The sequence below is a fragment of the Solea senegalensis genome, linkage group LG6 (genome assembly GCF_019176455.1).
Source record: "Solea senegalensis isolate Sse05_10M linkage group LG6, IFAPA_SoseM_1, whole genome shotgun sequence".
Lineage (NCBI taxonomy): Eukaryota > Metazoa > Chordata > Actinopteri > Pleuronectiformes > Soleidae > Solea > Solea senegalensis.
Window position 1 is genome coordinate 8,994,323 of NC_058026.1, and position 23,796 is coordinate 9,018,118.

At 42.1% G+C, this 23,796-nt stretch overlaps 1 protein-coding gene across 6 annotated transcripts; it reads left to right on the top strand.

Moving 5' to 3' along the window:
• The first annotated feature begins 614 nt into the window (after positions 1 to 614).
• On the top strand, positions 615 to 19,860 carry LOC122771129 (transcription activator BRG1-like). Of its 6 annotated transcripts, none has more exons than XM_044028486.1 (34): positions 615 to 707; positions 2,274 to 2,530; positions 3,632 to 3,764; positions 4,933 to 5,475; positions 5,640 to 5,738; positions 6,470 to 6,728; positions 7,808 to 7,934; positions 8,029 to 8,202; positions 8,309 to 8,482; positions 8,589 to 8,762; positions 8,865 to 8,912; positions 9,433 to 9,602; positions 10,251 to 10,308; positions 10,398 to 10,507; positions 10,612 to 10,759; positions 10,841 to 11,004; positions 11,111 to 11,177; positions 11,305 to 11,415; positions 12,364 to 12,606; positions 12,694 to 12,834; positions 12,976 to 13,083; positions 13,347 to 13,433; positions 13,511 to 13,557; positions 13,668 to 13,834; positions 13,946 to 14,109; positions 14,774 to 15,034; positions 15,123 to 15,200; positions 15,298 to 15,516; positions 15,645 to 15,910; positions 16,826 to 16,934; positions 17,242 to 17,343; positions 17,614 to 17,746; positions 17,952 to 18,091; positions 18,424 to 19,860. In XM_044028486.1, exons 2-34 carry the CDS (start codon positions 2,312 to 2,314, stop codon positions 18,457 to 18,459), a joined length of 5,079 nt encoding a protein of 1,692 aa, XP_043884421.1. In that variant the 5' UTR covers positions 615 to 707; positions 2,274 to 2,311; the 3' UTR covers positions 18,460 to 19,860. The 6 variants fall into 6 exon arrangements, with proteins under 6 accessions (XP_043884421.1, XP_043884422.1, XP_043884424.1 ...); XM_044028487.1 differs by having other exon boundaries at positions 9,472 to 9,602; positions 12,721 to 12,834; positions 15,648 to 15,910; XM_044028489.1 differs by having other exon boundaries at positions 9,472 to 9,602; positions 12,721 to 12,834; positions 14,774 to 15,001.
• Positions 19,861 to 23,796: the final 3,936 nt, after the last annotated feature.

Sequence of the window (23,796 nt, forward strand, 5' to 3'; positions counted from 1 at the left end):
TTCATGTCCTCGCTCTGCTGATGCATGTAGCTTCTCTTTGGCTTTCTTTTTCAGGTGCCTACCAGCATCATCCTCAACACTTTCCTGCTGACATACTCTACATCTAAGGATTGGGAATACCATGGCTACTTAAAAGGTATCTGAACTTAAAAAATTAAGTTATTGATAGTTTATTGTCCTTCATTTGTATAGCATTGTTTTGTATCTACAGCCAGAAGGGAGCAGTGTGTTGAACGGGTTCAGAGGTTAAATGGAAGTATTGACAGATGGAAATAGAGGTGCCTTGGCAGAGGTTTGCTATTATGGCTAAATAAGTGGGCACATGAACACTTACAAACATTTAACTGGCACAACATTATCTTTGGCAATTTAAGAAGCAGTCATGCCATTTTATAAACCACTTTAATCTACACAGATTTTCTACAAGAAAATGATTTTAAAGTCTTGATTAAAGCATGAACAAATTAACTGACCCTCACCAACATTCGAGCACCTTTGTTAGTGACTGTTCTGCGTGATTTACCAACACTGTGTACAGTACATACAGGTTGCAGCATGAGCCTTTAAGTGTAAAGTTGCCGTCGCTGCTCACGCATGCGCAGGGGTGACCGGCCGTGACTAGACATTCGGTCATAGGAGCAGTGGAGGGGGGCGCTCGAGCCACGTCGGTGAAACAAATCAACGCTCCGAGGCAGATTACAAAGAGGGTGAGTGCACTAATTGCGACAGTTGCTGCGTTTTCTTTCATTTCCCGCAAACATCAGACCCGGGAGCGCAGACATTCACGCAGGACTGTACATCCTGCTGACGCGGGTAGGTCAGTCACACAAGCACAGTCCGCCATTCCCCCCTTTTTTTTATTAAACGAAGCACGTTTTCATTGTGTGACAGAGGAGATTGATCTCAGTATGGTTCATGTCCATATGTATATTTGACTGTTTTACCCGGCGTTCAGTTCAACTCCAGCCCTCGACCCTACAGCTGGATGTGCGCGCAGCGAGCTTTGGTGCAGCGTAGCCGGTTAATAACAGACACAAATCAAGCATATTCTGCAAAGACTATGCACCCACTTTTGTTTTATTAGTGGAATTTTATGTCATGCATCCATTTTATTTATCATTCTTTTTTTTTTATTGTCATTTATTCTAATCAAACCACCATATTAATGATTATTGACTAGGATAGACATGAATATTTGATTATAAATGATTTGTTTGATCAGCTAATGTGACTATGTGGAACTATATTAAAATGATACAAACCTCATTTGACAATTGGATTGCTTAAAAAAAGAAGCTCTCTTCTAATATAGAGATGGGACTCTACCACTTTTTTGTGTTTGATATCTACCGATATTAGTGCGATACAGTCATTTTAGACCATTTATGAATCATTAAGCTGTTAACAACACATTGCTGAGTCATTTCAAAGATGTAATTCTCCAGCTGTGTATCAAATATTGTTCTTTCAAACAATGAAAAAAAAATGAACATCACTCAGATAAAATGCATTTGCTAGTGATTTATTTACAGTTTTGCACTCTGTGCATAGTGAAGCATGCATAATAAAGGCTTTTTGGATTCTATCAGATTTGACATTTTTGTCTGATTGTCAAGTGATTTTGACCAGTATCGGACCGATACTGACTCATACCGAGTCCCATTCCTGCTTCAATATCTACCACATATGTGGAGCATCTATTGCCACAGTGGAAGCAGCAAACATATAGTTAGTGGACTGCATGCATGTTTGCAGTAGTAATGGAATTTTAAAGGTTTCTTGAATGCATCTCATTAGCTACTCCCCTGTGAACTCGGCGAGCCCCCCTTCCTCCGTATTTCAGTTCTGTGACTGTGTCAGACGCAGTGTGTGCTCCGGTCCTGTGTGAACAAATCTATTGAATTAACTAATGATTCAGTACACCAAAAACAACTGCTTTATAAGTCACTAGTCACTCGTTTGTGTGTGTGAGTTGTGTATAACGCAAAGTCACTGCAGTTTCATGCAGCCGTGCAGTGATGACTCCGCCCACGTTGAGGAGGTACTAGAAAACCAACCAAACCGTGTAGAGGAGAGCCGTGCCCTGCTGAGCCACTGCGTAGTGGAAAAGGTGTTGGGGATATTGAATATTTCACAGATAACCCAGATTAATATTTGAATAGTTTGTTTTTGCTTTAAATGCCCATCCCTGTTATTTAAATGAGGAACTCTTAAGTGATGTCATCCCTGTGAGTTTTGCAAAGATCACTCCCTGCTTTTGTCTTTTCTCTCAGGTCTCTGCTGCTCAGCCAGGAGCAGGAGATCCAGGGCGATGTCCACACCAGATCCTCCCCCCATTGGAGGCACCCCACGCCCAGGTCCTTCCCCTGGTCCAGGTCCCTCCCCTGGGGCAATGCTGGGCCCCAGCCCTGGACCCTCCCCAGGCTCCTCTCATAGTATGATGGGCCCCAGCCCGGGTCCTCCATCCTCTGGACACTCCCAGGCAGGACCCTCTGGATATGGCCAGGACAGCATGCACTCTCTGCACAAAGTGAGGACACCGGCAATGCTTAACTGTCCCACTGAGACACACCAGCATTCTTCAAACAATGATGTGAAGATTGATTCCACAACATTACATAAATCATCTTTGGATTTACAGGGCAAAGTTGCCGTGTTTATATAAAATATTTATATATGTTGTAAAGAGCATATATGCACATTTATTCCATTAGTTGATTTTTTTACTGAAATCAAACGATCCATCTTAATCATATCACCTTCTAACTGGCTGTAGCTGCAAACACAGTTAAGAGGTTTTGACTCTTATTTGACACAATTAGAATTCGACCATTGTGGGATTTTCTATGGCTGATGCAGATGCTAATTTGCCGGTTGACCCATATATTATCCCGATTTTCTTTTTTTCCCCCGTCTGATAAAATATAAATGTGTAATGACAACATACAATGCTTTATTTCAATAACCAGTTATTAAACAACAGAGTAATGTGTTGATAGTCTTTAAAGAGTCTTTGATGCTTGGACACGATGGGGGGAGGATATCAAACCTGGGAGCTTCTGCTTCTGAGCAGCAACCAGCAAAATCTTTCCAAGTCCATACACTGGTGGTGATGGTGGTTGGTGATCTGGTGAGACTAATGAAGAATGAAAAATCATAAATCAGATGAGGTGACGAAGACTTGGTGGTGACGGGGAGGTGGAGGGTGCTCATGACAGCAGAAAGAGACAACATCTGTAAGAAAAATAAGGAATGAGACAAGGCAGGTGTCAAGCAATGTGCTTGGGACCAGCTGATCGCACTATTGACATTTTGGGAAATTACAGCTCTGAACTGAGAGTGTATTTGTTTTGCTCAATTAAATACATTTATATCTACATCTGCTGTGACATGAGTATGCAAAATATTATGTTAATTTCACTACATAAAAGAGTGAATGACCTCTGCATTTGGGCACAGGGAAAAACTTACATATATATATTGGTATTGTATCAGTTATCGGCCCACGAATTGTCAATATATCGGCATATTTGATATTGCCAAAAAAGTCCAATACCGTGCAGCCCCATTATATCATGTTAGTGGTGTTTTCCCACACGTTTCCTATTAACACTGTTGGATTGCTCCACAGCCAATGGAAAGCCTGCATGAGAAGAGCATGAGTGAGGAAAGCCGCTTCAGTCAGATGAAGGGACTGTCTATGAGACAAGGCGGGCACAGTGGGATGGGCCCCCCACCCAGTCCTCTGGACCAACACTCACAAGGTAGGAACAGCACACAGATTTGTCTTGAGCAATATCATCCTTCATAGCGTTATGTAAGCCTGTGTTTTACAGTGAGTGTGATTTACTGTCGCGGTGTAGTCACGAGGGCCTGTGTTTTTACTGTGACGAGCTCTGTCATGAATGAATCATGTGCTGATTTTCAAACTGTCTGTCTTGTGAAACGGTAAATCATGCAAATCTGGAAAAACAACGACAGTGTTTACAGTAAGGTGTTGGCTTGGACTCAGCTGTCTGCTGTAAAACAAGACAGTCAGACAAGTTAAGCATTGTGAAATGGAGTTTAAAAGATGAATCATGATGAAATAACAGGCAGGAGGGTATGAATAAGAATCACACCTGTGACAACACGTGGAGGACCTAACTCTTTTCTGTTACCTGAAAACCCAGAGTGCAGGACAGACGGTTAATACAAGTGCTTGAATTGTAATGCAGTGTTTTCAAGGTTTGAAAGGTGCTTGAAAATGTTTGAAATCTCATCTGTATTTCTCTCACAATAACGAGATATCTGACTAAATAGTTAAGTTTATTAGATGAAGAAATGTCCCGGTAGATCAACAGTTTTTGAAATGCTCAGAACACCAACAACCACAGCACATTTAAAGTCACTACCTTTCTTCTCCATTCTGATGCTTGATTTGAAATTCGGCTATTGGTTGCTGCCACGTGATTGGCTCATTAGAATTAACAGGCATGATCAGGTGTGCGTAATACAGTGGCCCATAACTGTATGTGCTGTATTATAATTCTGCTATTTTGAAACACTGTCTGGGTTGTTTATAGGATAATACCAGCTCTTTTAATGTGATTAAAAAGCAGAATGATAATTTCTGAGTAGGTATATTTATACTTTTGTATATAATAAGTAATATACAACAGCAGTTCCTGCAATGATAAACAGAGGGAATAATCAGCTCAGTGTTTGGTAATGCACAAAACGCACACTGAGAACAACTCACCAGAAATCCCATACCATACGTACATATAACTGAAATAATGAAAGCTGAATGGATTCACAAGGACAAAAAAGGCAAAGGAGCGAGAAGAAGATAGTGAGAACTTTACAGAAGCCAACTGCCATAAAACACTAAGCACAATAAATACCGTACAGAACTTGAAAAGATTGTTCTTTGCCTGTCTGGGTCTTTAGGCTACCACTCTCCATTAGGTGGCTCTGACCATTCCAGTCCTGTCCCATCTAATGGTCCTCCTTCTGGTCCTCTAATGCCATCATCCTCCTCTTCCTCCTCCTCTGGTGGCCCTGGCTCTGCCTCTACACCTTTAGATGTTCCAAGTGGAGATCAGCACACACTTGGTTCCAGTAATCGTCCTGGTCCACCAGGTGGCTCTGGCCCAGGACCGAGCCCTGGACCCAGTCTTGGACCCAGCATCTCCACCCTTGGATCTGGCCTTGAACCTGGGGGTCCTACTGGCCCTGGAGGTCCTGGTGGACCAACTCCCTTCAACCAGAACCAACTCCACCAACTCAGAGCCCAAATCATGGCTTATAAGATGCTGGCTCGGGGGCAGCCCCTACCAGACCACCTACAGATGGCTGTCCAAGGGAAGAGGCCGATGCCTGGGATGCAGCAGCAACAGCCCATGCCTAGTCTGGCTCCTGGGCCTGGAGGTGGTCCTGCAGGACCAGGACCAGGGCCTGTCCCAATGGGCTCAGGCTACAGTCGAGCACATGGTGAGTATGCATGGAGGAAATCTGTAATACCAGGCTACGACTGGGTCCAAAAAACTGAGACTACTATCAAATATCCTGTGGTCTGATGGTTAATAATTGAACTCTGTTTTCAAATTATAAAAGACCTGTGTAATAAATGTACTGTTTGTACCTTATTTTGTCAGGTATGATGGGTCCTAACATGCCTCCACCAGGCCCATCAGGGACCCCAACTGGAATACAGGGACAAAACCCAAATGGACCACCCAAGTCCTGGCCTGAAGGTGTGTGACATGACTGTAAGACCATGTTAAAAACCTGCTGTGTACCTTTGTAGAACATTTAATATGGTAGTAGAGAAAGAGAGCTGATTTTTCCATCTAACTTGCACTTATTATTATAATAATTATGGTAAAAGATAAGTCAGTGGAGATGATATTGTACATTCATTGGCCATTTTTTGGCAAGTTTTGGCAGAGTAACAGATCATAATCTCCTTTCCTGCTCTTTGTGTGGTGCTCTCCTCGTAAACTAAGTCAAATTTAGTAGAATAGAGTAGAACAGAATGAATTAGAAACTCAGTAACCACTCGGGCTGAACCATTTCTCACATCTGATTGCGAAATTTTCTGACATACAGTAGGTTTCAAATGCAATTTGATTTGTGATATAACTTTTTAAATCATAGTTAATGATTCAGTCCTACAGACCCTAGCGTGTTACATCTATATCACCTTCCAGGATTTATTCTCTAAATTAAAGGCTGCATCAGTGGAATACTCTGGTGGCAGTGGTTACAGCTCACTGCATGTGTCCATGTTGTCTCCTGCCTGTATAAAATAAAGGCAGATAAGCCAAAGGTTATAGTTTGCTGTTGCAGTTTCAAGTTTGTTATGATTGCTTTGAGGATAGGTGTACTGGTATCCATCCATCCCATATATGAAACTCTGTCATATACTGTAGACTGCAGTGGTATTTACAGCAGTATGATTTCTGCTTACTTCCTGGCCTTCCAGGTCCTTTGGTAAATGCAGCAGCCCCTTCAAACACACCACAAAAGCTGATCCCCCCACAACCCACTGGCCGACCCTCTCCTGCGCCCCCTTCCGTTCCCCCTGCTGCCTCCCCAGTAATGCCTCCGCAGACACAGTCCCCTGGTCAGCCAGTACAACCTACTCCCATGATGCCTTACCATGCCAAGCAGAATCGCATTACCCCCATTCAAAAACCCTGCGGCCTCGACCCAGTGGAGATACTGCAGGAGAGGGAGTACAGGTATGTGATGGCCTTTGGGGATGCAGCTTTCTTCTCGTTTAGCTTTTCTGCTTTGATTGTTTCCATTATGACACAATGTGGATTTAGCTGTTGACAGCTGATTATTTTAGTTACACTATAATAAACTCTTAAAGTGATAGATCAGGTTTTTTTGAAGTGTGGGTCTAGGAGGAATTGATATGATAACATGGCTGCCACCGGGAAAGCAAGGAAAAACTGATTCTAGCTACCAAACAAAAGGCTCAGTTGATGAAATCTACACCTGCCTTAGTCTATAATATCTTTTCCTGCTGGAAACTAGAGTCTGTAAACTGCTTACTGCTCACCAAAGTCCCTAGAGAAAATCAGTGGTTTTACTGCCTTCATCAGTAAGGTCAAATGTGATATCTTGTGACTTTTTTTGTCTTTCGTTTGCTCCCTCTCTAGAGGTGCAGTGCCCAGTGCATCCTCACATTTGATTTGACAGAGATGTTTATGCCGGATGCCCTTCCTGATGCATTTATCCAGGCTTGGCACTAGCCTCCCTGTGGCTTGGGTCAATTAACAATAAGGGTACATTGCTCAGGTGTAACCCAGCCTTTGACTTGAATCAGCAACCCTTCTGTCACAAGATTTTTTCTTGAATGTGATATTTTGTGACTTCATTGTTTGAAACCCTTGAAATTACACAAGTGACACAAACTCAACAAAGGAGGCAGAAGTAGAGCAGCAGCTATTGTGTCCTTGCAAGGTAAAACACTGATTTTCTCAATGGACTTTTGGTGTTTCCAAACGTCTGTTTTCAGACAGAGTGAGCAGAAGGGAGGAGGAGTGGAGGGTATTGGTTGCGATGTATCTTGCTGTCGCAACCTTTTAAAGACACCCTATTTCTTTCTTTTTTGACAACTTTATTAATGGCTATCAAAAAAGGAAGGTTTTACTGAAACCAATTGCAAGCTCAAACTTTATTATCACCAGAATATTAGCATTGCTTTGCTGCTGTACACTTTATTATTTTGACTGATGTGGAGCATGCTAGTGCTATTAGCAGATTAATGAAGAAGAAATCATAATATCTGAGTCTATCTTTACTTCCTCAGGTTACAGGCTCGTATCACTCATCGTATCGCTGAACTGGAGAACCTGCCTGGTTCTCTTGCCGGTGATTTACGTACCAAAGCAACAATTGAGCTTAAAGCTCTTCGACTGCTTAACTTCCAGAGACAGGTACTGTGCATATAATATGATCTATACCTTCACCTTTAACTTTAATGGCATGACCGCTCGTCCACCATGAATCAAAGACTCTTGCATTCCACAGCTGCGTCAAGAGGTGGTGGTGTGCATGCGCCGTGACACAGCTCTGGAGACGGCCCTCGATCCCAAGGCCTACAAGCGTAGCAAGCGTCAGTCTCTGCGAGAGGCCCGCATCACAGAAAAACTGGAGAAACAGCAGAAGATTGAGCAAGAGCGCAAACGCAGGCAGAAGCATCAGGTAGAGGACTAAAGGCAGCTGTGACCTTTGCTCATGGCAGTGTTAAAAGTTGTTCTTATTGCTTTCTCGTTTGTGTCCTCCTCCCAATTTCCTACTTGAACTCCAGGAATACCTCAACAGCATCCTCCAGCACGCCAAAGACTTCAAAGAGTACCACCGCTCGATAACAGGCAAAATTCAGAAACTGACCAAAGCCGTGGCCACCTACCACGCCAACACTGAACGAGAGCAGAAGAAGGAGAATGAGCGTATCGAGAAAGAGAGGATGAGGAGGCTCATGGTAAGAAGGAAACCATGCAGACACAGTTACACAAGCGTGCACACACTTAACAGCAGATACTCCCTCCAAATACTGTACACATTGGTATGTGTGTGTTTCTCCCCAGGCCGAGGATGAGGAGGGCTACCGTAAACTGATTGACCAGAAGAAGGACAAACGTCTGGCCTATCTGCTGCAGCAAACTGACGAGTATGTCGCCAACCTCACTGAGCTGGTGCGAGCTCACAAGGCGGCACAGGCTCTCAAAGAAAAGAAGAAGAAGAAGAAGAAAAAGAAGAAGGTAAAGAAAACTGAGACGTTTATCAGACGTTTATGATTTATTGTCCCACAATGAGTTGCACTGTACATGTTATTTCTGACTCAGTTGTGATCTGTACTGTAGTTGGAGAACGCTGAAGGTCAGACTCCTGCCTTGGGCCCTGATGGAGAGGTGAGCTGCTGCAGAAACTGTAGTGATGGCAAAGCTTTATAGACTGAGAATTGTTAACTCTGTACACATAAATAGTTAAAGTATACGGTCTGTTCACAGCCGCTCTTTTGAATATGCATGGTTCCCATAGCAAAACTGATTGATTGCTTTGTTGCTTTCTGTGGTCTCCAAAGTGAGTTCCCGTAAACACAGCGCAGATCAAATTTCACACATAGCATTCAGGGGGTAGTGTTCCTTTTTTTTTCACTGTTGTCATGGCAAAAAAAGTAGACACCGCCACTTTGTTCTGTGCTCCCACAATGATTTTTGTTTACTGTTGCTGTGCAATTTTTGATCAATTGAATTTCATTGGGCACATAAACCATTTAAAAGTCTCAGCTTAATGTGGCCTTGAGTCACCGTCACCTGTTTCATTCATTTGTTAAAGAAAGTCTGAATAACTAACTGTGTTGCAAAAATACTAATTCATCCACTGTATTAAAGCTACTGTATGTTTGCTTGATGTAATTTGAATCAAAAGATAAAAGTCCAGACGTTAACTGGCATCCTCCCCCTGCAGCCTCTGGATGAAACGAGTCAGATGAGTGACTTGCCTGTGAAGGTCATCCATGTGGACAGTGGAAACATCCTGACAGGGTTGGACGCACCTAAAGCTGGACAGTTGGACACTTGGCTGGAGATGAACCCTGGGTGAGGCTTGAGAGAGAGAGAATGACTTGTGAATATGAAGTGGTTGCCATGTTGGAAAAAGAAGGTGTTTGGCTGAATTCCTGCATCTCTGCATTGAAGTGTCATCAGCTGGTTTGAGTCTTAGTTGGAATTGTTGTAATAATAAGCCGAAGCTACAGTAGGTAGCATCATTGAGAGAAAGGTCAAATGTGGAGTTTCATTTGCACATTTTAAAATACGATTTGGCATAACAGCTCTCTGTCCTGAACATAGACAGATTCACTGGATTTATTGCTCTTATCAGTATTTTTCACTCTGTTTTAGACTCTTTCCGTTTTTAAGGTTTCTTTGCAGTATAGGAAGTTTTTATCAGTGCTGCAGAACGGGGATTGCAGGTCAGTTCCCAGTTCCATTCAGATTTAGTTATGAGGCTGTAAAAAAAATCCAATAATAGGCACTGAAGTGTCACTCTCTTTAAGGTCACTAGATTTATATTATACTAAAAGGTTAAAAGTCCTACCTTTAATGATACATACTGTGATGACGATCAGATGTTACACATGTTTAGTTAGCTAAATTTAAGTTAAATATGACTAACGTCAGTGTAAACATACAATATGGCCGTTTATGCAGATTTACTAACTCTCACTGTGTTTGTGTTGTGACCAGCTATGAGGTGGCTCCCCGTTCGGACAGTGAAGACAGCGAAGAGGAGGAAGAGGAAGAGGCGAGTTACTTTGTTCGATGTGTTTGAATCACCTCTCACAGCCGCTGCTCAGTTTCTCATGACAAACTGTTGTTTCCACCATCTTTCAGGAGGAGGAAGAAGAGCCGCAGCCTTCATCAACTGCAGTGGAGGAGAAGAAGAAAATAACGGACCCCGACTGTGAGGACGTGTCGGAAGTAGATGTTCGACACATCATTGAGTGAGTGCAAAGATTGAAGGATAAAACTGAATGATTTGTGTTCTTCTGTAAACCCAAGGAACAATACTTACTATAACCCAGTGTTTTTTATGTTTCCTCTTCAGAAATGCGAAGCAGGATGTGGATGATGAGTATAGTGGCGCAGCCTTTGCTCGAGGGCTACAGTCTTATTACTCAGTGGCTCATGCTGTGACAGAGAAGGTGGAGAAACAGTCCAGTTTGTTAATAAATGGACAACTTAAACAGTATCAGGTAAAAAAAAAAAACACACCATGTAGAAAGAAATGTTTGATTAGCTGCAGTCAGTCAGTACACATGAATTTTCACTTTCAGGTTAAAGGTCTGGAGTGGCTCGTTTCCCTCTACAACAACAACCTGAATGGGATCCTGGCAGACGAGATGGGTTTGGGAAAGACCATCCAGACCATCGCTCTCATCACTTACCTCATGGAGCACAAGCGTCTCAATGGACCCTACCTCATCATTGTACCCCTCTCGTGAGCTAAATCTATTCGTGTCTGTTTTTGTTCTCCACCATGAAGTCACATTAAATAGGTAGAGCATGAACTGCTGAATGACATCTGAGCCGTGTCTCATTGACAGAACTCTTTCTAACTGGGTGTACGAGTTTGACAAATGGGCACCAACAGTTGTCAAAGTGTCCTACAAGGTTAGTTTTTGCAGTTCATGATAAAGAATCTTGTGGCCTGCTTATTTTGTTGTGTTGATGGAGATACTGTTTTTGTTTTTGTTGTTTTTCCCTTTTGTAATCTGTGATTTCTGTTTTTGGCTGTCAGGGATCTCCTGCTGCCAGAAGAGCCTTCGTTCCCCAGCTACGTAGTGGAAAATTTAACGTTTTGCTCACCACCTACGAGTACATCATCAAGGATAAACAAGTACTAGCCAAGGTGAGATGAGGTGAACAAACAAACACAAGCAGAAGAACACGTAACAACACAAGTCAAACATCATGTAAACCTTTCTCTGTTCCCGTGTACACATGCTTGCACTGAGATCGTGTTGCTGTTATTTTGCTAATTATTTGCCTTTGCTTGACTTTTCTTTCTTTGTTAGTGTTTTTTTCATTATCATTACTCCAATTCCCAAAGTGCTCCAAAAGTGTTTCATCCTGGCCTATCTGACCTCCTTCTGTGCTGCATCTCAGTCCTCTCTCCTAGGTCCTGCCACATTCTGACACCACCTGTAAACCACGTCTTCCTCTGTCATCTGTGGCCATGTTGCTGCCATGCACTCATGTAGTCATATAGGCTTCCTGACTGTGCTGCCAGGTGGGTATTGTAGTTCAGGCAAGGGTTTCCCCACATGGTGGACCGAGCCCGTTTGGGACATGAGGACAAAATGGAGAAGATATTCTCCATTTGAGCACTTTCCTATTTATTTTTTATTTTTTAATTGAATGGGCAGAATCATTCTCTATAAAAAAATGTACCTAGTCTTCCAGTTTGAAAAGTAAAGCCCAGGAAGAAGAATGGAGAAGCAGTTAGCCACCTGTTTCCAAAAGAACTGAGTGTCAATGACAGTCTATGGGAAAATGAGATACTGATAACATCAGCAAATGTTTTCCTGAGGAGTTAATGACTAGAATTTAGGTCTTCTCTAAAAGCACATGATGCCAAGTTTGGAAATGATGTTCCCATTTAGAGGAAAATAGATGATAAAATAGATGCATCACACACACCATTGATTAAAAACTGTCATAGTGCCTGTCAAATTGTCACTCTTGTGGCTTCAAAACAACAGTTTGTTTTTCAACCGGAAGACTGGGCAGTGTCAGTGAGGCGTTAGACTGACCGCTTCATCCAAATGTTCTCCTCTCCTTATGTCTTCCCCGTCAGATACGTTGGAAGTACATGATCGTCGATGAGGGCCACCGTATGAAGAACCACCACTGTAAACTGACCCAGGTTCTGAACACTCACTACCTTGCCCCACGGCGAGTCCTTTTGACAGGGACGCCATTGCAGAACAAGTTGCCCGAGCTCTGGGCACTACTCAACTTCCTCCTGCCTACCATCTTCAAGAGTTGTAGCACGTTCGAGCAGTGGTTCAACGCTCCCTTTGCCATGACTGGAGAGAAGGTGTGCTGGACTCAGACATCGCTACATGCCTGTTTAACAATGCAGTCTGCATGTGCTGCTTGTGATTTGTCTCTTTGTGTTTTACAGATGCCAAATCTTTCTCTTTCTCTTCAGGTGGATCTTAACGAAGAGGAGACCATCTTGATCATCCGTCGTCTCCACAAAGTGCTTCGCCCCTTCTTGCTGCGCAGGTTAAAGAAGGAAGTGGAGGCGCAGCTTCCAGAGAAGGCACGGCACAGTAGATGGACGAGCATAGATACATGTTCACACACAAGCATGTGTCCAGAGGAGTTCATAATGATGCGTCATGTCCTTGTCTGACCTCTTATGTGTCTTTTAAAAGTTGAATGTATCTCTCCTCTCTGGCAGGTGGAGTATGTGATCAAGTGTGACATGTCCTCTCTTCAGAGAGTGTTGTACAGACACATGCAGGCCAAGGGTGTTCTTCTTACTGACGGATCAGAGAAAGATAAGAAGGTGAGAAGTCTAATTTTGGTTTAGCTTGTCTGGGTTTAGGCCACAGTTTTTGCACCATGGTTTTTCAAACGTATAGCAACATGTGTCACACTATATATATAGAGTCTGAAATTAAAGCAACCGTTTTTATTTGCTTTGGTTTGGCTGCCGTTGATCAGCGAGTATATAGATATATAGAGAGTATTGTTTTGATGATGCTTTAAACTGAGTATTGGTTACCTGTGCTTTTAATGTTGTACATTTCATCTTACTCTGTTTATTAGGGTAAAGGAGGCACAAAGACGCTGATGAACACCATCATGCAGCTGAGGAAGATCTGCAACCACCCTTACATGTTCCAGCAGATAGAGGTACCACTGAGGGGCACAGGGCAGGAATACTTTGCCTCTGGTTGTTTGTTTCACCAAATCTGACTCTGTTTTTGCAGGAATCCTTTTCTGAACATTTAGGGTTCTCTGGTGGGATAGTCCAGGGGTGAGTATGAATTATTCTTTAGGCCAAGCACCATTTCCCCTCTCTCTCTCTCTCTCTCTCTTGCACACACACACAAACACACACTGGACTTGTAATCCTCTCATTTCCAGAGCTGACCTGTATCGGGCATCGGGAAAGTTTGAGGTGTTGGATCGTATCCTGCCCAAACTGAGAGCGACAAACCACAAAGTTCTGCTCTTCTGTCAGATGACTTCACTCATGACCATTATGGAGGACTACTTTGCCTACCGCAGCTTCAAGTACCTGCGTCTGGATGGTTAGACGGTGTTCGTTACCGTGTCTTGCTGTCGCAGAGCAGCGCTTGTGTGTCAGTCAGTGCCATTTTTCTCATCATCCCATCTGTATTTCCTCCTCCCTGACACCGCAGGCACCACAAAGGCTGAAGACAGAGGGATGTTACTAAAGACGTTCAATGATCCAGAGTCGGAGTACTTTATCTTCCTCCTGAGTACAAGAGCTGGAGGTCTCGGCCTCAACCTGCAGTCTGCTGACACCGTGGTCATCTTCGACTCCGACTGGAACCCACATCAGGTGAGATGCACGTTCAACATGCATTTTTTTTTTGATTACCCAAGGCACCATTTAAGAAAACCAAGCTGATGTATTGAGCACCTGGAGGCTCGTTTCTGCCCAACACTTACTGTACAACTAATGAAAGACTTGAATGTGGTATTTGGGGATGCATGCCCACAAGCCTCATTTAAAACCAGAGTTAAAGAGAAGAATGGGAAGCTTCTTCCAGCTCTGCAGTCAACTCTCCTGTCACTACTTATCACCTGAAATATTTCTCATGCATCACACAGCTGGTTTTGAGATACTGTGACCTTCAACCTCGAGGTGTTCATTTCCCCTGGTGATTTTAAAGCTCTCTGAACATTGTTGCATGATTCTGGTAACTGTTTCTGTGGATTGTGTTTCTGGTTCTCTGGCCTCTCTTGAAAAAGAGATCTTAATCTCAATAAGGCTGCCTGTTTTAAAGTCTAAAGTAATAAATTGTAGTAAGTACAGCAAATGATTATGTCAGAGCTCCGCACAGTATTGTATGTAATATGCAAAATATGAAACAAAGAAAACAGCTCTTTTGATTAAAATAAATGTAAGACATTCTCTTTAAAGTGAGTGCGGGATGACATTACACTACTACAGAATACTACTCTGAGTAATCTGATATACGAGCGTACTATTGTGTTTGCAGGATCTGCAGGCTCAGGACAGAGCTCACCGTATTGGTCAACAGAATGAGGTGCGTGTGCTCCGTCTCTGTACTGTCAACAGCGTGGAGGAGAAAATCTTGGCCGCTGCCAAGTACAAATTGAATGTGGACCAGAAAGTCATCCAGGCAGGCATGTTTGATCAGAAGTCTTCCAGCCACGAGCGTAGGGCCTTTCTACAGGCCATCCTGGAGCATGAGGAGCAAGACGAGGTCTGGGGACAAGACGTGTGTCTACGCATAAATGTGTGTGCGTGCGTGCACCAGCGACACCCAATTTCAAAGATTGTGCTTTCTTATGCTTTGCTTGCCAATATGTGCCAATTGTATTCAGGAGGAGGATGAGGTTCCAGATGATGAGACGGTCAACCAGATGATCGCGAGGAGTGAGGACGAGTTTGACCAGTTCATGGTAAAGAGGTGATCGCTCAGGCTTCCAGCCTGAACTGAGTGTAATTAAATCTTTGATTGATTAGATTTTCTTTCTCTTCATCATCTTCATCCCGAAGCGTATGGACCTAGACCGGCGGCGAGAGGAGGCTCGAAATCCGCGGAGAAAACCTCGTCTGATGGAGGAGGATGAGCTGCCCACTTGGATCATGAAAGATGACGCCGAGGTGGAGCGGCTGACCTGCGAGGAGGAGGAGGAGAAAATGTTTGGTCGAGGTTCTCGGCAGCGAAAAGAAGTGGACTACAGCGACTCTCTGACCGAGAAGCAGTGGCTCAAGGTTGTTAGCCATATGGGTGAAGTTTGGGAGACAGATGACGGAATATTAACTAAATCCAAAAGCCAAGAAGACAAATCTTTCTTTCTTTCTGTACTAAAATTTACTTTTATCACTTTTATTACCCCGAGCAGGCAATAGAGGAGGGTACACTGGAGGAGATGGAGGAAGAGGTGCGACACAAAAAGACGACCCGCAAGAGGAAGAGAGATCGTGACATAGATCTTCCCGGTCCCTCCTCCTCGTCGGGGGGACGAGGACGAGGGGACAAAGACGATGACGGGAAGAGACAGAGGAAGAGGGGGCGACCTCCTGCTGAGAAACTTTCCCCAAATCCACCTGCACTCTCAAAGAAGATGAGGAAGATTGTGGACGCCGTCATCAAATACAAAGACAGGTAGCAGCAGTGAGCTTTGGTTGTGGTCTGTGACGATATGAACATGCAATAGGCACATCGTCACTTCCCTCTCTGTGGGTGTTTCTTTTACTGATATTAAGTGTGGAGCAAGATTCTTGACACACACCACTGCGTTGATTTCACAACTCACTGACTTGATCCGCACAGTTTTTATTTCTTTTTCAGACTTAAAATTTGCATCTGTTCAACAATTATGGCCTTTACCATGTACCAGGCAAATGGTACATGGTAAATAATAATAATGATAATGACTGCATTTGGCATCAGTGTGATTCCTCTTTCTGTTAAATCTCTGCACCATTTATTAAAATTTTGAACTTTCTGTTGTGAAAATGTTACTTCCCTATTTTTTCAGGTCAGTTAAAGGAAGAGAAGTGAACGTAGTTAATGATTTATAAGAAACTGAAAAAACTTCCAGATTACCTAAAACATGACCTTTTGTTGTTGTTGTTTTTTCCCCTTAAACTGTAAACACAAAATTAAACCCATCAACCTGTTTTCCTCTCACTAAAACACTGGGGTTTAAATAATGATAGTTTATTGCCATTATTAATATAGGATTTAGCTATTAGATTTGTTTACAAGTTTACTTGTACAAATCTGCCTTTTTTTAACCTGTTCCACTGCATGTTGCTGACCTTTTTCTGTGGCAGAAGTGGAAGAAGCAAAACTAACTAACTACTAACTCATACTTTTGTAAGGTTGCAAAATTATACAAAGTATAACGAGCCAGTTTGCTGAAAATCGGTGACCAGTTCAGACCGGAACTGAATCCAAAGACTTAAGAAGGATCTGTTCATGGATTTAGATACAATTAGATTATGATAAGATTAGACTGAGATGTTAATAAATGTGTTTTTTTTTTACTCCTGCTGATTTCATGATTCCCTGCAGCACCAGTGGGCGTCACCTGAGTGAAGTGTTCATCCAGTTGCCGTCACGGAAAGAGCTGCCCGAGTACTACGAGCTGATCCGCAAGCCTGTGGACTTCAGGAAGATCAAGGTGAGGATCATTCCAAACAGATGAAAGAACTCTGTTGCTAATACATTTACAGGTATTAAAAACATTGTATTCATTCTTAATTTAGTCAGAAAAGTCCCATTACACAATACACAATCTCTTCATCCAGGGAGTCCTGGTCAAGAAAACAGCAAAAAATAGTACAAACAGTTTCACATATATTAAAGTGCAGAAGTATACAGGCCATACCAACAAGATCCTAAATCCGAATCCCTCAAAAAGGCAAAAAGTGTTTCTTTATTTTTTGATGATCTATAAATTATTATACATGACTTTAATCCAACAACAGGAGAGGATTAGGAGTCATCGTTACCGGAGTCTGGGTGACCTGGAGAGAGACGTCATGCTGCTCTTCCAGAACGCTCAGACCTTCAACCTGGAAGGATCGCTGGTGAGACACACCTGCTCATTCATTCATTCATTCGTTAATTCATTCATACATCCATTCATTCATTTCTGCCCCTTTATTTGGGAAACTCGGAGGTTTATTGGATAGGTACCAGATGTATAGTATGTAGACCTGATACAATACCACTTCTTTTATATTCTGTGTTTGAATTGCCGGGCAGTTGCTGGTGTTACTGGTGTTACCTGTATGTACGTACATGGTGACAATGATTCTAAGCAGCTGTTTTCTCCCATGTTCCTCTGATGTGAGCAGATTTATGAAGACTCCATCGTCCTCCAGTCGGTGTTCACCAGTTTAAGGCAGAAGATCGAGAAGGAGGAGGAAAGTGAGGGGGAGGAGAGCGAAGATGAAGAGGAGGAGCAGGATGAAGGATCGGAGTCTGAAAGTGAGTGGGCTGCGTTTGTGAAGCACTTTCCCTGTCTCTGTGACCACTCAAACACTTTGTGTTAAAGCATCTATTTATTTATCACTCCTATTCGTGTCAGCGCCACAGGAGAACAGTGTCATTTTTAAACGCTTTAGTTTGTAGTCGTCAGCCAGTGTCTGCATCTCATTTTGTTTGGACTGTAAGAAACTGTGTCTGTGTCCAGCTCGCTCAGTGAAAGTGAAGATCCGTCTGGGGAGGAAGGATAAAGGTGCAGATCGGGGGAAGGGACGCAGCAGACGGACGGGACGCACCAGAGCCAAGCCTGTCGTCAGTGACGACGACTCTGAGGACGAGCAGGAAGAGGTAGATCATTGCTGCATGTGCTACAACAAAAGTGTGGTTTTCAAACTAAAGATAACATTAAGAAATCGGTACAAGTTCTTCACCCACCATAGTGACATGGAGTGAGTTTTTTCTTAGTTTATACTGGTGTGTTCTTTTCATATGTATTGCAGCCACGTACATCCTTAAAATGAAGATAGACTTTGAATTGAAACTTGAATTTTCATTCTTTACCATCCCAGCTGGAGATGTTTTCTTTTAAATGTGGTGACTGTGTCAGAAATGAGGAATAATAATACTTCATATGTCAAGCTTCCCTTTTCTAGACATTTATCTTCTTGCCCTTTTTCTAGGAGCGATCCCCCAGTGCTACTGATGAAGAGTCTTAAACTGTGCTGTGACATGGAAGACAAGAGGGATAAAGGGACATTCCACTAATTCACCGAGCACCATGTATACAGTAAATACAAAAACATGCCTCCGTCAACTCCATCCCCCCTTAAATTCAAATTCCAGAGGAGTAAAATACAAGGTTCCTGGTACGATAAACTAAACAATATCATCATATAAAAGACTAGTTTATAAAGCAGTGAATACATCACTGCATTAAATTGCTTTAACACATTTACAGATCATGAAAAATCCAGTGTTTTTGCAATATTCAATATAACAAATACAGTGTCATGACAAATCATGAAACACCAACTTTTGTGCAGAAAACAAGACACTTGAGGAAGTTACTGTACGCATTTTCCACAGATTGATCCTTGATGATGATAATCAATGAATTACAGCTCTAGTTGACACTTTATATCAGTTCACTTACCGCATTATAGTCTGTCTAAAAACACACATGTTTGTATTCTGTTGAAAAAGCTAGATGTTACAAATACTACATGTTTTTACGTAGATATTTCATTTCCTAGGACACCAATACAATTACTTTTCTTTTTTTCTTTTATGCACAAACTACCAAAATGTGTCTGTAGTGAACCTGATGAAAATGAACCAGTAAGTGAAGTAAACAGCGTTGAATATAATCAGAGGTGACCTGATGTTTCGCCTCTGTGGCGATGTAACAACCGCCGGATTACAGATGTGTTCCGCGCATCACATACTGAGTGTTTACGGTGGAAATGAAAGCAGCGGTGTTTGCACAAAGTGACGTCTCAGCAGCTCTTCAGGAACTCACCACAGTTTTTTGATTGAGGTTTAAGTCGTGTCCAGCTCGCTCTTGAACATTACGGTACGGCATAAAAAACACACTACTCTCTCCTCCTTGCTGCTGCTGCTGCTGCTGCTGCTGCGTACCTGTTATACTTCTAGTATGAGCACTTATAACTGTTGATTGTAGACTTAAAGAATCATGAGGTTGTATTTCATCGACGAGTACTGTAACTTTACTTGCTTCCCCTCCTGTTATCGTGTGAGTAGTGATTTTAGGATTTCAGAATTGTTTGATGTACTTCAGCACTTTTTTCTTTTTGGATTCTATCATTTTTTCGATTTGAAGACAAAGGACCAGAGGGACAGTGGCTCTTCTCTGCTTGTGAATGCCTGTTGGCTGTACGGTGTTGGATATACTGTTTTCTTTTTTTGAAGTCCATGCACGTGTGTACAGCCCGCTAGTTTAGTACTGTACTTTATTTCCCCTTACGTTTACGGTTTACTAGAATGAACGTACAACCAAAGTATCGCCATTTTTGCCACTAAATTATTGACTTGTCTGTTGTGTTGTGTCATTATCGCTGGAACTTCACATGTAACAATAAACTACAGTAAAAGTGGAAGCTGTTTGTTTGATGTGCTGAAGTAAAACAGTAGACTAATGAAACATAAACACATTTAACGATAACTGAAATGCTTGTTGTTCAACCAAAACAAGAGGCTTCCTAAATGCATCTTAGTTTTTTTTGTGATGCATAAATGAGAGCCACACAGTGGTATAGTAGCTAGCACTGTTGCCTCACAGCAAGAAGGTCATGGGTTTGAAGCCCAGCTCAACGAAGGGTCTTTCTGTGTAGAGTTTGCATGTTCTCCCCGTGTGTGCATGAGCTTTCTCCCAGTTCTCTGGTTTCCTCTGTCAGTCTGAAACCATGCAGAGGTTAACTGGTCACTGTAAATTGACTGTCGGTGTGAATGATTGTTTGTCTCAGTGTGTTGTCACTGGAATACTGTTTACCCCAACTATGTCAGCTGGGATTTGCTCCAGTTCCCCGAAACCTTGGATCGCTGTTACTTTTTTAAGTCATTAACCCTTAGTGCTCATGCGGCACAGATCTGTGCCGCAGGTGCACCCTTGGTAAATTGCCGTGGGAATAATGCAAATAAAAACTCCTTATATGGACATCCTGGGGGGGGTGTGTGTTTATAGGTCACATATTCAGGCTTTGAAAAATGCGTTTTTGTAGTCTTCTTATATGTTGTTGATTCAAAGTTATGATTCATTCCATATCGCATTTTTAGTAGCGTTATAAAGTAGCAATAATTTTGCAGTTTTTCCTTTATTTTTGTTCATAAAAACAATATAATTGATATAATTCAATTCAAAATAAAAATTTAATTGAATTATATCAATTCAATATAAGACACAAAATACAAGACACTCTATATTGCACATTCTTATAGCCTCTGTATAAAAATGTAATGGATAAAAGCAGCCAGAAATGCTCTGTGTTACCAACATTACCATCAGACAAGTCTTCCGTCCTTTCATTTCAAAAAACCTTTCATTTAAAAATCAAGCAGACTGCATTTAAATACTGAGGCCAAACAAAACCAACATAATCTCTCACTCGGGTTATTAATGAGGATGATGGTGTAATACCTCTGTTTGACCACTAAGAGGAAGCATCAGGTAAATACAAAGCCGTTTTCAAGTCATGTTGGTATAAATTAAGTTTCAAAAATGGTTTTCAGCCGAGTTTCATTCAGTTTTAATAAAAAAAAAAAAAACAAACACAAAACAATAGTTACGACACTAAAATGTAAACATGTGCATGTTACTTTGGCTCAATTTGACCTTATTTTTCTGTTCAATCCCAATGAAGCAACATAAACTCAGCATTGTTAGGTAAATAGGTGGAAATTATCAAGCCAGGTCAGACAATATAAACAATTGAGCTTTGATTTAGTTTGCAGTTGTATGGCTCAGAAATACTGTGTGTTGTATGTATAGTGTCTGTTTAGAGGCTGTAACCTGGCACATGTCAGGATGTTTGAGAGTGTGTGTTTTAAACAGAACCTCAACAGTGAGGACTTTGTTGGGGGTTGGTGTGTTTGCTGCTCGTGGAGTCAAAGCGGGAAGGGGAGCAGATTCTGGATTTCAAGGAAACCACTAGATTGCTTCAGCATTTCAAGTCCAGCTGTTCACATCTGCCAGTGGGGGGAGGGGGGAAGGAAATGGCTGAAAAATAACAGACTTCAAGCACATTCACAGGCTTTTACCGAAACTAGATGTTAGATGTATTTACACACTAACAGTAACAATTGGAGTTGTACCTTTGCAGTTACATTCACACGTTATGTGTTGTGAGAAAAGAAAACCTCTCACAGAAAGACAAAAACATGTTTACTTGAGGACAATTACTAAAAATCCCATGATGAACAGTCAGACTAGAGCTAAAGACTCTGAAAAACACCAGTTTAAAGATAAAAAAGCCCCTGAAGAAGCGAGCCATGCAACAACATGTGTGTTCTTGTATTTGTCACCTCTTTTAGTCAGTGAGCAGAAAGGACCAAACACCTGGTCCTAAAGAGGCAGAACCTCATTTCTGTGGAACTGGTTAAAGTTTAGGGTTGAGATTTGAATTGTTGTTAGGTTGCATTCAGGCTCAGACATTAAATGGTTTATGGTTACGGTTGTCAAATGAATGGAAGTCAATGAGAGTCCTTCAAAGCATAACTGTGCGTGTGTGCGTGCGTGCGTGGGTTTATTATATCTGTCGGCCCTGAGAACTGGACATGACTTTGACAAGAGCAGAAGACATGAACACACATACTCTGCACACAGTTGGTGTGAGATAAACTATTACACAGTGTGAACGCTGTGAATGTCTTGTTGGTGTAATGTTATGATTAGTGCTAACACTGAACGTAGTCTGGTCTGCCTGTGACTTCTGACTGTCACATTCAGAATGTTTAAAACAAAACAAAACAAAACAAAAAAGATAATAGGAACAGCATTTTGCCTGGAACTACATCTCTGAATCAACCTTTGGAATACGTCCAGACTGAAGTAAATAATGAGTAATCACAAAAGGCAGTTATCAGGACCACATCAAAGAGATAAGAGGTGTCAGATATGAAGAAATATCTAAACTGCAGTTAAGAAAGCTATATATATAAAAAAAACATGATAGGCTGTACAACATGCTGAATAGCTGCGTTCTGTTTTGAAACAATTCAGTCTGAACTCTAAATAATGAAAAACTTCAGATATTCCCCATAAAAGTAGAATCTATACCCTCATTGTCACATTTTATTTCACATTTCGTTGACCGGCCTGGTTAATTATGCACACCCATGTAAACCATGTAATGAATGACTCCCTCCCTCCCTCTCTTGACACAGTCTCCTACAGAAATCTCTGAAGTCGATGTTTCACTAAATCTTGTAGCAAGTGCTGGTAGAAATGTAGTGTGCACACGTGCTCTCATGTGTCTGTGTGTGTGTGCATTAAAGGAGGGTGTAGCAGAATATGTAATCCAGCAGCTATTTCGACATTCCAGGAATACCTCCCACGGCTCATTCCCTGACTTGACTGGGAGCAGTTGAGGTCCTCTGCCTCACACACACACACACACACACACACACACACACACACTCACGTAGAGTTTCCTTCTCCCATTCACCCCGTTTATATTACAGCCCTTTCTTCTAACCCTTCTAACTCGTGCGTGAGAGTCTAGCCACAGTTGGGGAAATGTCTGAGGGAAAAACAAAGCTACAGTGTACAGTATGTCACTCTTCTGACCCACAGCCAGAGGAGAGAGCATGTGACGGCACATGTTTTAGTGTGGTCCCATGCACACAGACAGTGTGATGTCATCACAGTCACCACTATGCTGTGCTGTGACTGTGGCGTTTGTTTCTTGAGTGACTGTGAATGTGATCTGTCTTTGTTTTGTCTTTCTTTTTGTGTCTCTTTGGTCTTCTTTCCTCTCTCTCTCCCTCTCTTTGTCACACACATATTATTGGACAGCATTCTCAGTGAGATTGCTGTTCAAGACACTCGTAGACACAATTAATTTCCTAATAACCCCTTACCCTAACCTTAACCATCACAACTCAGCCTAACCTGGATCCAGTTCTAACCCTAAAACCAAAATGATCATCATAAAGCCCTTTGAAGTTGTGAGAACTGGTCAAAATGTCCTCACAAAGATGAGTTTAAATCATCAATTTGTCCTGTTTGTGTGTGTGGAGGATGTTTCCTAGTGTAAACACTGATCTTGTCACGATCACCAGTAGTCCTCATTATTAGGGTTACCAACTGGTCATGGTTAGGTCAAGGAATATCTTTTGATTCGGCTTCGTCAAGTGGAGTCTCCTAACAAGAATAACCACGTAGGCCTATGTGTGTCCTTCGTGTCTTTTGTCAGGCTGTGAGGACACAACTTCAAATTAGTCAAAAATGTAGAGAGCAAGAGTTAGGGATTATTAGGTTATGGTTAAATGTTAAAGGACAGAGAAAAGCGTTCTCTTGATGGATGAGATCTAATTAG

Excerpts from the sequence above, each read along its gene's own strand:
- LOC122771129 (XM_044028486.1), top strand. The coding sequence starts at position 2,312 with ATGTCCACACCAGATCCTCCCCCCATTGGAGGCACCCCACGCCCAGGT. Across the intron at positions 12,607-12,693 it reads TTGCCATGACTGGAGAGAAG|ATGCCAAATCTTTCTCTTTC; the intron begins GTGTGCTGGACT and ends TGTGTTTTACAG. Across the intron at positions 13,835-13,945 it reads CAAGTACCTGCGTCTGGATG|GCACCACAAAGGCTGAAGAC; the intron begins GTTAGACGGTGT and ends CTGACACCGCAG.